General features: G+C 44.7%; 1 protein-coding gene across 1 annotated transcript in view; it reads left to right on the top strand.

Moving 5' to 3' along the window:
- The first annotated feature begins 746 nt into the window (after positions 1-746).
- Positions 747-13,116, top strand: part of COQ6 (coenzyme Q6, monooxygenase) — a 179,608-nt gene continuing 167,238 nt past the window's right edge. The window contains exon 1 of the mRNA XM_030214499.1: positions 747-952. Coding sequence (XP_030070359.1) covers positions 802-952 — 151 coding nt within the window. The 5' untranslated portion in view covers positions 747-801. The remainder of the gene's footprint in view (positions 953-13,116) is intronic.

Raw genomic sequence — 13,116 nt, 5'->3', positions numbered from 1 at the left:
TATTCCTCACTCAAACTTCCTTGGTGCAAGCCAAGAAGGTGGAAGGAAAAAGGGTGTTCCAATCTAGTCCATTCTATGGGCTGAAGCCAGTAGACGGAGCTTCCAAGCAATAGGCAGAGTTTGACGTCTTTTTAGTTCATCCAAAACAATAGCAAAGCTATTGATATTAGAAATATGGGACTGCCCATGCATAGTCAATCTGTGACAAGTCTAAAGCTGTTTTAGTTGGATAGGCAGCTCCTTAAAAGGTGGAGGACAAAAGATGTTTGTTTTTTTTTACTTATTTGACAGCTTAATTTATTTGAAAGCTTCCCATATCTAGAAATAAATATAATGAAATACTACTACTACTACTTAACATTTCTAGAGCGCTACTAGGGTTACGCAGCGCTGTACAATTTAACAAAAGGACGGTCCCTGCTCAAAAGAGCTTACAATCTAATAAATAAAAATGGAATATCACTAAAACAGCTTCAAAGATTATTGTAGCTGCCAAACATAATGTCTGTCTTAGTGGCCCTTTACCTGGAGAAAAAATAAATGCTACCAACAAAAAAGAACGATAACATGGATGCAGCAGCAGCTCATAGGTCTGTTTGCTTTGTTTTGAGTGTACTAGATGACAACTGCGTGGCGTGCGGGGAATGGGAAACAGCGGCTAACCAAATTGGCTTCAACGTGTTGACGTCATTTCGGCTCCTGTCTGTATGGTGGAAGAGTGACGCAATTCCGGCCGGAGACTTGTTTGTTTGGCGGAAGTGAGCAGTGAGGAGCTTTCTCTTCTTGACTCGATCCCGTCTCATGTCGTGGTTTAAGGCCCGTTGGGTTTTCAGCGGTCGCGTTCTTAGGGTCGCTGCTTATCCGAGGAGATGTAGTAGCTCCGGTCGTGATTTCTATGACGTAGTGATCTCCGGGGGAGGCATGGTTGGAACAGCCATGGCCTGTGCTCTGGGTAATGACCTCTGACCTTGCTGAATTTTTGAGCTGGACTAAGGGTGGACTTGAACTGGTCTTTGCCATCGTTTGCTGTGTTTTTGATGCATTGCAAATGTTACTACTTTTAAATGGAAGTTAACGTTTTAGCGGATTTTCTGGATCTTTTAGAAGAGTGGATTTTTTTTTTTGGGGGGGGGGGGGGGGTGGAATATGGAAATGTTGGAAAACAAATACAAATCACATAAATGAAATAGGGAAGAACCAATAAACTTCCAACGAGGCAAAGGAAAACCCTGGTTTTCGTAAAATTGTATTTGACATATTCATATTGTCTCCAAATAAAAACATTTACGAAAACTAGGTATTTTCTTTGCGTTTTTGGAAGCCTAACAGCCCTTCCCTACTTCTTTTGTGTGATTTGGACTTCCCTTCCTTAGGGAGTACACTCCTGATCTTTTGCTGCTGGGAAACTGACATATACAGACTATTTATACAGTATCAAACATTTGGCTAAAAGTAAACAAAAAACCCAATCTTAATCTTAGTGTTATATTAAGGTATTTATATGCGTATTTTATACATATAGTAGGAACTATAAATATGCCTAAGACTAAAGTATGGTCTATAAGTTACAGCAGTTCTAAATACTTGAGATTTTGCTATTTGAAAGTTGGGGGCTTAGTATTGAAATTAACAGTCAACACTGTAGTACATAACATAGAGGCATATTTTGAAAGCACTTAGCCTTCCAAAGTTCCACAGAAAACTTTGGAAGGCTAAGTGCTTTGAAAATATGCCGCATAGTAACATAGTAGATGACGGCAGAAAAAGACCTGCACGGTCCATCCAGTCTGTCCAACAAGATAAACTCATATGTGCTACTTTTTGTGTATACCTTACCTTGATTTGTATCTGTCATTTTCAGGGCACAGACCGTATAAGTCTGCCCTGCTCTATCCCCGCCTCCCAACCAGCCCCCCTCCCACCACCGGCTCTGTCAGTTGGTCTCATAGGCCAACTCATTCCACCGGCATGGCACAATTCCTTTACTTTTCAATAAGGAGTAAAAAGTCTTTCTTAAGATTGGAAATTTTTCTTTAGTCAGTGTTATTTTCTGTGTGTGCTGTCAAGTTGAGGGATTGCCACTAATAGGGTTGCAAGATAATCGCAGTTAACTCTGCAATTAATGAATTAATTAATTCTTATTTTAAAAACTAATCATACTGCAGTCTTTGCTATTTCCTCCCAACTTCTGTCCTTGGTGTGATCAGGCATCTTCTCCCCTGGCTCCATTTATAACCACTGAAACATAAGCAGTTCACAATTAAAAAAAACGAACAAACAAAAACAATCCATACATAGTTTTTGACATATACAACACACAACAAGATGTCATAGTACCACACTAAAATATTCCTCAGGCTCATCCAACTGTTTCATAGCATTAGGGTCACAAAACTGTTTAAAACAGTACTCATGAAAAGGCATGAATAAAATAATGTCTTCAACTCCATTTCAAACTGCTGCAGCGATAGACACAATCAAAGAAATTTAGGTAATTTATTCTGTAACATGGGCTCTTGTACTGAAAAAGCAGCCCCCTTTTGTCTTTACATAATACCTGTCAAAGATGGTACAACCGTCTAACCCCCTCAGACAATAACCTTCGCAATGGCTTATACAACTGAATAACTGGCTTCAAGTATAATGGCACATGAACAAATATTGCCTTATACACAATCTGTACTCCTGTCAGCCAGTGTAACTGTTTCAGTCCCGGTGTAATGTCAAATTTTCCACAACCCACAATAATTTGAACTGCAGAATTCTGCGTAACGAGTGGAGGAGTGGCCTAGTGGTTAGGGTGGTGGACTTTGGTCCTGGGGAACTGAGGAACTGAGTTCGATTCCTGGCACAGGCAGCTCCTTGTGACTCTGGGCAAGTCACTTAACCCTCCATTGCCCCATGTAAGCCGCATTGAGCCTGCCATGAGTGGGAAAGCGCGGGGTACAAATGTAACAACAACAACAGTGTTTTGCACTGAGTTTTAGCAATACCGAGAAACAATGGATTGCAGTAGTTTAATCAAAACTAACATCTGGACAGCCAATCTAAAATCAATTGCTGTTAACAGAGTTCAATCCACTAAGTAAGCACAATTGGGAAAAGGCTGCTCTCACCCCCTGTCCAAGTTGATCCTTCATTGATAAACAGGCAAGGTGGTCTTCCTTGTCATCAAGCAGATGAATCCATTACGAATGGGTTGTGTCTACCTACCAGCAGGGGGAGAAAGAGAGCACTGAAAACCATAGTGCCTCTTGGCCAGCTAGCTCCATCTGCCTCTCAGTATTCTCTATCTCCCCAGCAGGGTTGGACACAGCTTATTCAGCTCCTTAAAAAATCTGCCTGGGGTGGCTCCTGGGCTTTTGCAGGGGTGTTGTGGCTATTGCAGCTTCACTTTAAAGGCACATAGGTTAGCCCTTTCCCTGCCTTACCCTTCCCCCTATGTGGCTGCAGGCATATAGGTTTGCCCTGTCCCTGCCTTTCCCACACTCTTCTATATAGATGCAGGCACATTGGTGTGTCCTTTCCCTGCCTTTCCCACACTCTTCTATGTGGATGCAGGCACATTGGTTCATCCTTTCCTTGCCTTTCCCACTCTCCTGGACCTCCGGAGTGCCTCTGTAGCTGTTGCCTCTAACTTTCCTCACAGCGTAAAAAAACAAACAAACGCGATGCGCATGCTAGTGCTGCGATTCTGAGGCTTCCTTCTGTCTGTGCAGTGTGACCGGAGCTCTGTGACTCGGTCTGGTGAGGTAAGAGAGTCTTGTAGCTCCTCCGGGGAGGGCCTGCGATTGGGACATTTTGGTGCGAATCTGCCATTTTGAAATTTTCTGCCGTTTTTGGCGATGGCTGCGGAGGTTAAGTGCTGTTTACGTTGTGGCAAGCGCAGATCTGCAGCGGGGCTCTGTAAATCATGCTGTTCAGACATCAGGGCCGGCCCGAGCATGGCGAGCGAGGTTTCTTCCCGCTCGGTGGAGCTGGCAGCGGGCGCCATCTTGGATGCGCTGCATGGCTCGACCCCTGCAGGAGTGGAGGGGTCTGAGGTCGGAGGGGAGCCTCGGACGGAGGTGGCACCGCGGATGGAGTCAGCCTTGTCATTTTTGTCTGACGCCCTCTATGATCTGGTCAGAGCTCTGGCTAAACAGATGGCTGTGGCGGTGGCCGCTCGCCGCCTTCTATGGCTAAGGCATTGGGCGGCTGACATGGCCTCTAAGCAAAGGTTGGTGAAAATGCCCTTCCAGTGCCTTCTCCTATTTGGTGAGGAGTTGGAGAAAATTGTTAAAGGCCTGGGGGAAACTAAACCCCAGCGCTTACCCGAGGATAGGCTGTGGCCTTCTTCCAAGGGTCAGGCGGTTCCCTCCTCTTCCAGACCTCGCTTCCGTGAAGCTAGAAGGTACCGCCCGGGGCGTTCTGCTGGATTTACTTCACGTGCTCGCTTTCAGCAAAGGAACTCCTTTCGCTCGGACAAACGTTCCGCAGCGGCCTGCTCAAGGCCTGGAGTTCATGGGTGACCCTCTCAATGATGGTGCGCAGGCCCACTCCTCGATTTCTGCAGTTGAAGGACTTCTTTCCCTCTTTCTCGAGGAATGTGTCAAGATGACCTCAGATCAGTGGGTTTTGAACCTGATCAGAGATGGCTACAGATTAGAATTCAATGCCCCAGTGAGAGACGTGTTTGTGGAGTCCCAATGCGGCTCTGCTGTCAAACGGGCGGCGGTAGAGGAGACCTTGCAAGGCTTGTTGCACCTCGGGGCGGTGGTCCCTGTGCCTCCCACCGAGATCGTCTATGGTTGTTACTCCATTTACTTTGTGGTGCCGCAAAAAGGAGGGTCTTTTCAGCCCATACTCAACTTAAAGGAAATCAACAAGTCACTAAGAGTGTGGCTTTTTTGCATGGAAACCCTGCGCTCCGTCATTGCGGCGGTACAGCCAGGAGAGTTTCTCACGTCTCTGGACCTGAAAGAAGCTTACTTGCACATTCCTATTTGGCCCCCGCACCACCGGTTTCTCCGGTTTGCGATATTGGGAAAACATTTCCTGTTTCAGGCCTTGCCTTTTGGCCTCGCCACAGCTCCCCGAACCTTTTCCAAGGTAATGGTGGTAGTAGCTGCCTTTCTCAGGCGAGAGGGTAGCCGGGTTCACCCCTACCTTGACGACTGGCTCATCAGAGCGGACTCTGCAGAAGAGAGTCATCATGTAACAGCCAGAGTGATCTCAGTACTTCAGTCTCTGGGCAGGGTCGTCAATATACCCAAAAGTCACCTGACCCCCACTCAATCTCTAGAATATTTGGGGGTCCGGTTCGACATAGCCTCGGGGTTTGTCTTTCTACCCAAGCAAAGGGTGCAAGCTTCAGAACCAGGTCTGTCTGCTCCTGAGGATGCCTCGCCTGCGAGCTTGTGACATAGTCCGGCTGTTGGGGTCGATGACGTCCACCTTGGAAATGGTGCCATGGGAGAGAGCACACCTGAGACCTCTGCAGTGTTCCCTGCTTCAACGATGGTCTCCAATATCTCAGGATTACCAGCGCAGACTCACTTGGCTCCCTGCGGCCTGTCTCAGTATGGAGTGGTGGCTCTCAGACAGCATGCTGCGGCAAGGAATGCCGCTAGCGCTTCCCGATTGGTGCATGGTGGTAACAGATGCCAGCCTGCAGGGCTGAGGGCACATTGCCAGAGAAGGCATGCCCAGGGTCTCTGGACACCCGAGGAGTCGGAGTTGTCTATCAATCGCTTGGAGTTGAAAGCGATATTCCAGGTGCTTCTGGCATTTCACACGACCCTGGAGGGACTGGCTGTCAGAGTTCTGTCGGACGATATGACAGCAGTGGCCTACATAAATTGACAAGGCGACACTCAGTGCAGGGCACTGGCCGCGCAGGCCGCACAGATTTGCCACTGGGCCGAGCTACATCTGCAGTTTCTGTCAGCAGCTCACATTGCAGGTGAGAGCAACGTGCAAGCCGATTATCTAAGCAGGCATCAAATCGACCCAGCAGAGTGGGAACTGGCAGACGAAGTGTTCCTTCAGATCTGTGCCAAATGGGGCACGCCCGTAGCGGATCTTATGGCGTCAGGCGCAAATGCCAAAGTCCTGTGCTTTTACAGCAGATGGAGAGATCCTCGCACGGCGGGGTTGGATGCCTTGGCTCAACCCTTGCCTCAGGTCCTCCTGTATGTGTTCCCTCCTTGGCCCTTGATAGGGCGAGTACTCCTGCAGATTCGGCTACATCAAGGAGAGGTGGTTTTCATTGCCCTGAATTTGCCCAGGCGGCCGTGGTATGTGGACCTCCCGGCGGATGCTGGTGGAGGCTCCCCTTCCTTTGCCTCTAGTACCGAACCTGTTGTCACAGGGGCCGGTAACCATGGAGGACGCCTGCCGCTTTGGTCTTACGGCATGCTATTGAGAGGGTGCAATTGAGAGACAAGGGCTATTCCAACAAGGTCATCTCCACTCTCCTTCAGGCCTGCAAGCATTCCACTTCCGTTGCCTATGCTTGGATTTGGTGCCAGTTTGAGGCTTGGTGTGCTGCTAAAGCGATTACACCCATGCGAGCTTCTGTCTCGCCGATACTTGACTTTTTGCAGGATGGTTTACAAAAAGGCTTGGCCTATAATCCTGCATGTTCAAGTTGCAGCCTTAGCATGTTTCGGGGAAAGGTGGCTGGCCTCTCCCTGGCTGCTTATCCGGAGGTGCACAGTTTCTTAGAGGGGTGCTTCGGCTCCATGTCTGGCCTGGAACCTGGGGTTATTTTAAAGGCCCTTCAGTGTTCGCCCTTCGAGCCGCTTAGGCGAGCTTCAGAGAAGGATGTGACCCTAAAGACAGTCTTTTTGGTGGCCATTACATCGACGAGATGGATGTCTGAGCTCCAGGCGCTGTCCTGTCGAGACCGATTTCTGCAATTGCACCTTCTAGATGTGTGAAGGGCTCTGTTGCAGTATCTGCGCATGTCAAATGCTTTCAGGACCTCTGATCACCTTTTTGTTTTGTTGTCAGGTCCTCGCAGAGGGTCTCCAGTGTCTGAAGCTACTCTGGCTCGTTGGCTCAAAGAAGCTATTTTTTCAGCCTATCTGCTGTCTGGGTGGCCTCCGCCAGAAGCCTTTAAGGTACATTCCACAAGAGCGATTTCCTCTTCTTGGGCTGAAACTGGAGCACTCTGTCTTCAAGAGATATGCAGTGTAGCGACATGGGCTTCTAAGCTCTCATTTGCCCAACATTACAGGCTGGATGTGGCTGCCAGGAGGGATGCGCATTTTGAAGCACAAGTGCTGGCGCATGGTGTGGCCTGTTCCCACCCTATCTAGGGATTGCTTTGATACATCCCATTCGTAATGGATTCATCTGCTTGATGACAAGGAAGGGAAAATTAGGTTCTTACCTTGGTAATTTTCTTTCCTTTAGTCATAGCAGATGAATCCATGAGCCCGCCCTGATTGATTGATTGATGCTGTTTTGGGTTCAGTTTTTCCTGTAGATATGTTTCCTCATTGGGAGAAGTTGGAAAACAGTCTTCAGGGTTTCTGTTCTGTTACAGGAGGTTGAGTTCGTCCCTCCTTTGAATTACTGCTCCTGTTCTGGGGCGTTCGTTCGCTGTGAGGGAAGTTCATGTTATTCTACTTTGCGGTGTAACACTGCTTTGGAAGCTTCAAATACTGAGAGGCAGATGGAGCTAGCTGGCCAAGAGGCACTCTGGTTTTCAGTGCTCTCTATCCCCCCCCTTCTGGTAGGTGGAGACAACCCATTCGTAATGGATTCATCTGCTATGACTAAAGGAAAGAAAATTACCAAGGTAAGAACCTAATTTTCCTATCTTCTAGACTGGTCCCCAGTAGCATAGTATATATGTGGTCTGCTCTGAAGTTTTCCCTTTGGCTCATTCCATCTTCTCTGACATCCTGTTTCTGCATGGATGGGATGGGTCAGAGGCAAAGCTTTGGAGCAGGCATTGTATATGCAACAGTGCCACTGCTGGGGGACAATAGAAGACCACCTTTAAGGTAGACTGTCAGGACAGGGGAGGCAGATCCTGGAACCCCAGGTGGGGGGAAGGTAAGTGAGCTGCGGAACTGGAGGAACCACTGGTGGAAACTATGGCAGAGGTGGTGAAGTCCAGCAGCCAAGAGAAGACCTTGGTGTTGCTGCTCATGGGGGTGGAGGGGAGGGATGGAGAATAATGGACATGGGGGACAAGGAGAGGTAGGAAAGGGAGAGAGATTAGAGGGGTTTATTTTATAAAAAAAAAAATTTTTTTAACTGCTCAAATTGAGTTGCATTCGGGTATAGTAGGTATTTCCCTGACCCTGAAGGGTTTACAATCTAAGGCATTCTTTTACAAAGCCGTGCAGCAAATGAGAGCTCATAGGAATTGAATGGGCTTCCTCATTTGCAGCACAGGAATCGCAAGCATGACCTTGTAAAATAAGTGCTAAGTTTGTACCTGAGGCGACTCAGACATTGCTGCTCTAACCAATTTGGCGTTATGCAGCTGAATATGGCTTAGAAAAGGATACTTATATTCAGGGCTTTTTTTGAGGGGGTACTTGGGGGTACTGAGTACCGGCACCTTTTCCATTGTCTGCTAAAATTGACCCATGGACCCCAAGTTTTAATGAAAGAGCTCAGGCTCTACACACCAATTCTGCCTTGTCATAGATTCTGTGACTGGTTGCAGGGGACCTGGCTATTGTAGGGTGGGTCCCTCAGTGATCACCCCACCCCTGAAGGGTGGCTTAGCATTTGAGTACCGGCACCTTTTTTGCTAGAAAAAATGCACTGCTTATATTGTATTTTGTATTTGTTATAACCATTTAAACAAACTAACATAAAAAAATATTAATTCATAAAAGGGTTTAAAGAAGAGTAACTAAAATGATAGAGGGGATTGAACTCCTCCTGTATGAGGAAAGGCTAAAGAAGTTATTTATTTATTGCATTTGTATCCCACATTTTCCCACCTCTTTGCAGGCTCAAATGTGGCTTACAATACATCATGAATGGTGGAAATATATGAGAAAATAGACATTAGTATTACAGAAGGATCTTGGGTAACATGATAATGACAAAACATGATAGTAGTGTAACAAGCAAATGTTGTAAGACAATTCTGGTTATCTGTGTGGGCTCTTCAGCTTGAAAAGAGATGGCTGAGGGGGAATATGATTGAGGTCTGCAAAATCCTGATTGGAGTGGAACCTATAGGATTTTAGATAGTGCTGGGGAGGAGCCAGATGTCTTGGTACATGTGGGTACCAATGACATAGGAAAATGTGGGAGAGAGGTTCTGTAACCCAAATTTAGGCTCTTAGGTAGAAAGCTCAAATCCAGAACCTCTAGGGTAGCATTTTCTGAACTGCTACCCGTACCATACGCAGGGGCCAAGAGCTCTGGAGTCTCAATGCATGGATGAGGCAATGGTGCAGGGAGGATGATTTTAAATTTTTAAAGAACTGGGCAACATTCTGGGGAAGGGGGAACCTATTCCGGAAGGATGGGCTGTACCTTAACCAGAGTGGGACCAGGCTGCTGGCATCGACATTTAAAAAGGAGATAGAGCATCTTTTAAACTAGAATCTGGGGGAAGGCTGACAGTCATTCAAAAACGCATGGTTCGGAAACAAGGTATGTTTCAATGATATCGCCAAAACAGGGAAGATAGGGTATACCAATTACGAGGTTGCAAAAGAGACCATAGTAGGTCAGGTGTCCTTAAAAAAAAATCAGACAAAAGATTGCAAATTAACACACTCAATTACTGAACAAGATGTAAATAGGAACACAAACATAGTTTGAAATGCCAGAAGTCTAAGAAATAAAATGGGAGAGTTAGAATATATTGCACTAAATTAAAAATTAGATATAATAGGTATTTCTGAGACCTGGTGGAAGGAGGATTATCAGTGGGACACTGTCATACTGGGGTACAAATTATATCGTAGTGTTAGGGTGGATCAAATTGGTGGAGGGGTAGCATTGTATGTTAAGGAGGGCCTTGAATCAAATAGATTTAAAATTCTGCAGGAAACAAAACACATCTTGGAATCCCTATGGATTGAAACTCCATATGTAAAGGGGAAAAGGATAGTGATAGAAGTGTAGTACCGTCCGCCTGGCCAGGATGAACAGACGGATGCTGAAATGTTAAAGGAAATTAGGGACGCAAACAAACTGGGCAACACAATAATAATGGGTGATTTCAATTACCCCGATATTGACTGGGTAAATGTAACATCAGGGAGGTAAAATTCCTTGACGAAATCAAGGACTGCTTTATGGAGCAGCTGGTACAGGAGCCAACAAGAGAAGGAAAAATTCTAGACCTAGTCCTTAGTGGAGTGCATGATTTGGTGCGGGAGGTAATGGTGATTCAATATCAGCTAGTAAGTACACACAGGAAATCCAATACGTTAGCATTTAACTTTCAAAAAGGAGACTATGATAAAATGAGAACGATGAAAAAAAAAAAAAAACGTAGAGGAGCCAGCTGCAAAGGTCAAAAATTTACATCGGGCGTGGATGCTGTTCAAAAATACCATCCTGGAAGCCCAGACCAAATATATTCCGCACATTAAAAAAGGAGGAAGGAAGAAATGACAGCTGACATGGTTAAAAAGTGAGGTGAAGGAAGCCATTAGAACTAAAAGAAAATCCTTAAAAAAATGAAAGAAGAAACTTACTGAAAACAATGAGAAACAGCATAAAGAAAAGTCAAATGCAAAGCGCTGCTAAGGAAGGCAAAGAGGGATTTTGAAAAAAAAGATTGTGTTGGAAGCAAAAACACATAGTAAACATTTTTTGAGGTATATTAAAGGCAAGAAGCCGGCAAAAGAATTGATTGGACTGCTAGATGACTGAGGTGTAAAAGGGGCAATCAGGGAATAAAAAGCCATAGCGAAGAGATTAAATGAATTATTTGCATCGGTCTTCACCGAGGAAGATATTGGGAGAGATACCGGTGCCAGAAATGGTATTCAAAGTTGACAAGTCGGAGAAACTGAATGAAATCTCTATAAACCTAGAGGATGTAATGGGGCAATTTGACAAACTGAAGAGTAGCAAATCTCCTGGACTGGATTGTATTCATCCCAGAGTACTGATAGACTTGAAAAATGGACTTGCGGAGCTATTGTTAGTAATATGTAATTTATCTTTATGTGGTACTGGAAGACTGAGGGTAGCCCATGTAACGCTGATATTTAAAAAATGTTCCAGAGAAGATCCGGGAAATTATAGACTGGTGAGCCTGACGTCGCTGCCAGGCAAAGTGGTAGAGACTATTATAGAGAACAAAATTACAGAGCATATTTAAAAGCATGGATTAATGAGACAAAGCCAACATGGATTTAGTGAAGGGAAATCTTGCCTCACCAATCTACTACATTTCTTTGAATGGGTGAACAAACGTGGATAAAGGTGAGCCAGTTAATATTGTGTATCTGGATTTTCAAAAGATGTTTGATAAAGTATCTCATTTATTTATTTTATTTATTTGTAGCATTTGTAGCCCACATTTTCCCACCTATTTGCAGGCTCAATGTGGCTTACATTATGCCGTGATGGCGATCGACATTTCCGGGTACAGAATTTCAAATGGTAATACATTTAGTTGTATACATACATGGTAAAGTGGAATACATGGTGGTATTGCATACAAATGATTTTGCATCAAGGTGCATACATACATGGTACAGAGGACTGCATTATGGCATTGCATAGAGGTTTCTAAGTGATAAAATGAGTTGTAGCATAAGTTAGGTCATCGACTATAGAGATGTCATCTTCAATTTAGGAAATAGATTAGTAGTGCATATTGTGTAGCTTTCTTTGATAGCAGTGAGGTTAAACAGTCAAGTGACAAGAGTTCGGTTTTGTCTAGTTTGTGTAAAGTCTATTTATTTTGTATATAAGATGGAACATCATGGTAAGCCTTCTTGAACAGGTTCATTTTCAGTAGTCTACGAATAGGATAGGATAGGAGGAAGTGTCCTATTGTGGATTAAAAACTGGTTAAAGGATAGAAAACAGAGAGTAGGGTTAAATGGTCAGTATTCTCAGTGGAGAAGGGTAGATAGTGTGATTCCCCAGGGGTCTGTACTGGGACTGCTTCTTTTTAACATATTTATAAATGATCCAGAGATGGGAGTATCTATTGAAGTAATTACATTTACTGACGACACAGTTATTCAAAGTTGTTAAATTGCAAGAGGATGGTGAGAAATTACAAGAGGACCTTATGAGACTGGGGTATTGGGCATCAAAATGGCAGATGACGTTTAATGTGAGCAAGTGTAAAGTGATGCATGTTGGAAAGAGGAACCCAAATTATAGCTACATAATGCAAGGTTCCATGTTAGGAGTCACCGACCAAGAAAGTGATCTAGGCGTCATCGTTGATACGTTGAAAACCGCTGCTTAGTGTGCTGCGGCTAAAAAAGCAAATAGAATGTTAGATATTAGGAAAGGAATGGAAAACAAAAATGAGGATGTTATTATACCTTTGTATTGCTCCATGGTGCAACTGCACCTCAAATATTGTGTTAAATTCTGGTCACCGCATCTCATAAAAGATACAGAGGAATTAGAAAAGGTGCAGAGAAGGGCAACAAAAATGATAAAGGGGATGGGACGACTTCCCTTTGAGGAAAGGCTAAAGCAGCTAGGGCTCTTCAGCTTAGAGAAAAGACAGCTGAGGGGACATATGATAGAGGTTTATAAAATAATGAGTGGAGTGGAAAGGGTAGACATGAATCTATTGTTTACTCTTTCCAGAAATACTAGGGGGCACACAATGAAGCTACAGAGTAGTAAATTTAAAACAAAAAGGAGAAAATATTTCTTCACTCAACATGTAATTAAACTCTGGAACTCATTGCCAAAGAATGTAGTAAAAGTGGTTAGCTTAGCAGTGTTTTAAAAAAAGGTTTGGATGGCTTCGTAAAGGAAAAGTCCATAGACCATTATTAAAATGGACTTGGGGAAATCCTATCTGTCAGATAGACAGCAATCAGTTCTGTTCGGCAATAGCACATCATTACCTTGGGCACTGGACTGTGGGGTGCCACAGGGATCCATACTGTCTCCCATTTATTTTATACCTACCTGAAGCCTCTGGCTGAGCTG

This window comes from Microcaecilia unicolor, chromosome 9 (assembly GCF_901765095.1).
Source record: "Microcaecilia unicolor chromosome 9, aMicUni1.1, whole genome shotgun sequence".
NCBI lineage: Eukaryota > Metazoa > Chordata > Amphibia > Gymnophiona > Siphonopidae > Microcaecilia > Microcaecilia unicolor.
The sequence above is the reverse complement of the archived record's forward strand: the minus strand, read 5'-3'. Positions and strand labels throughout refer to the sequence as shown.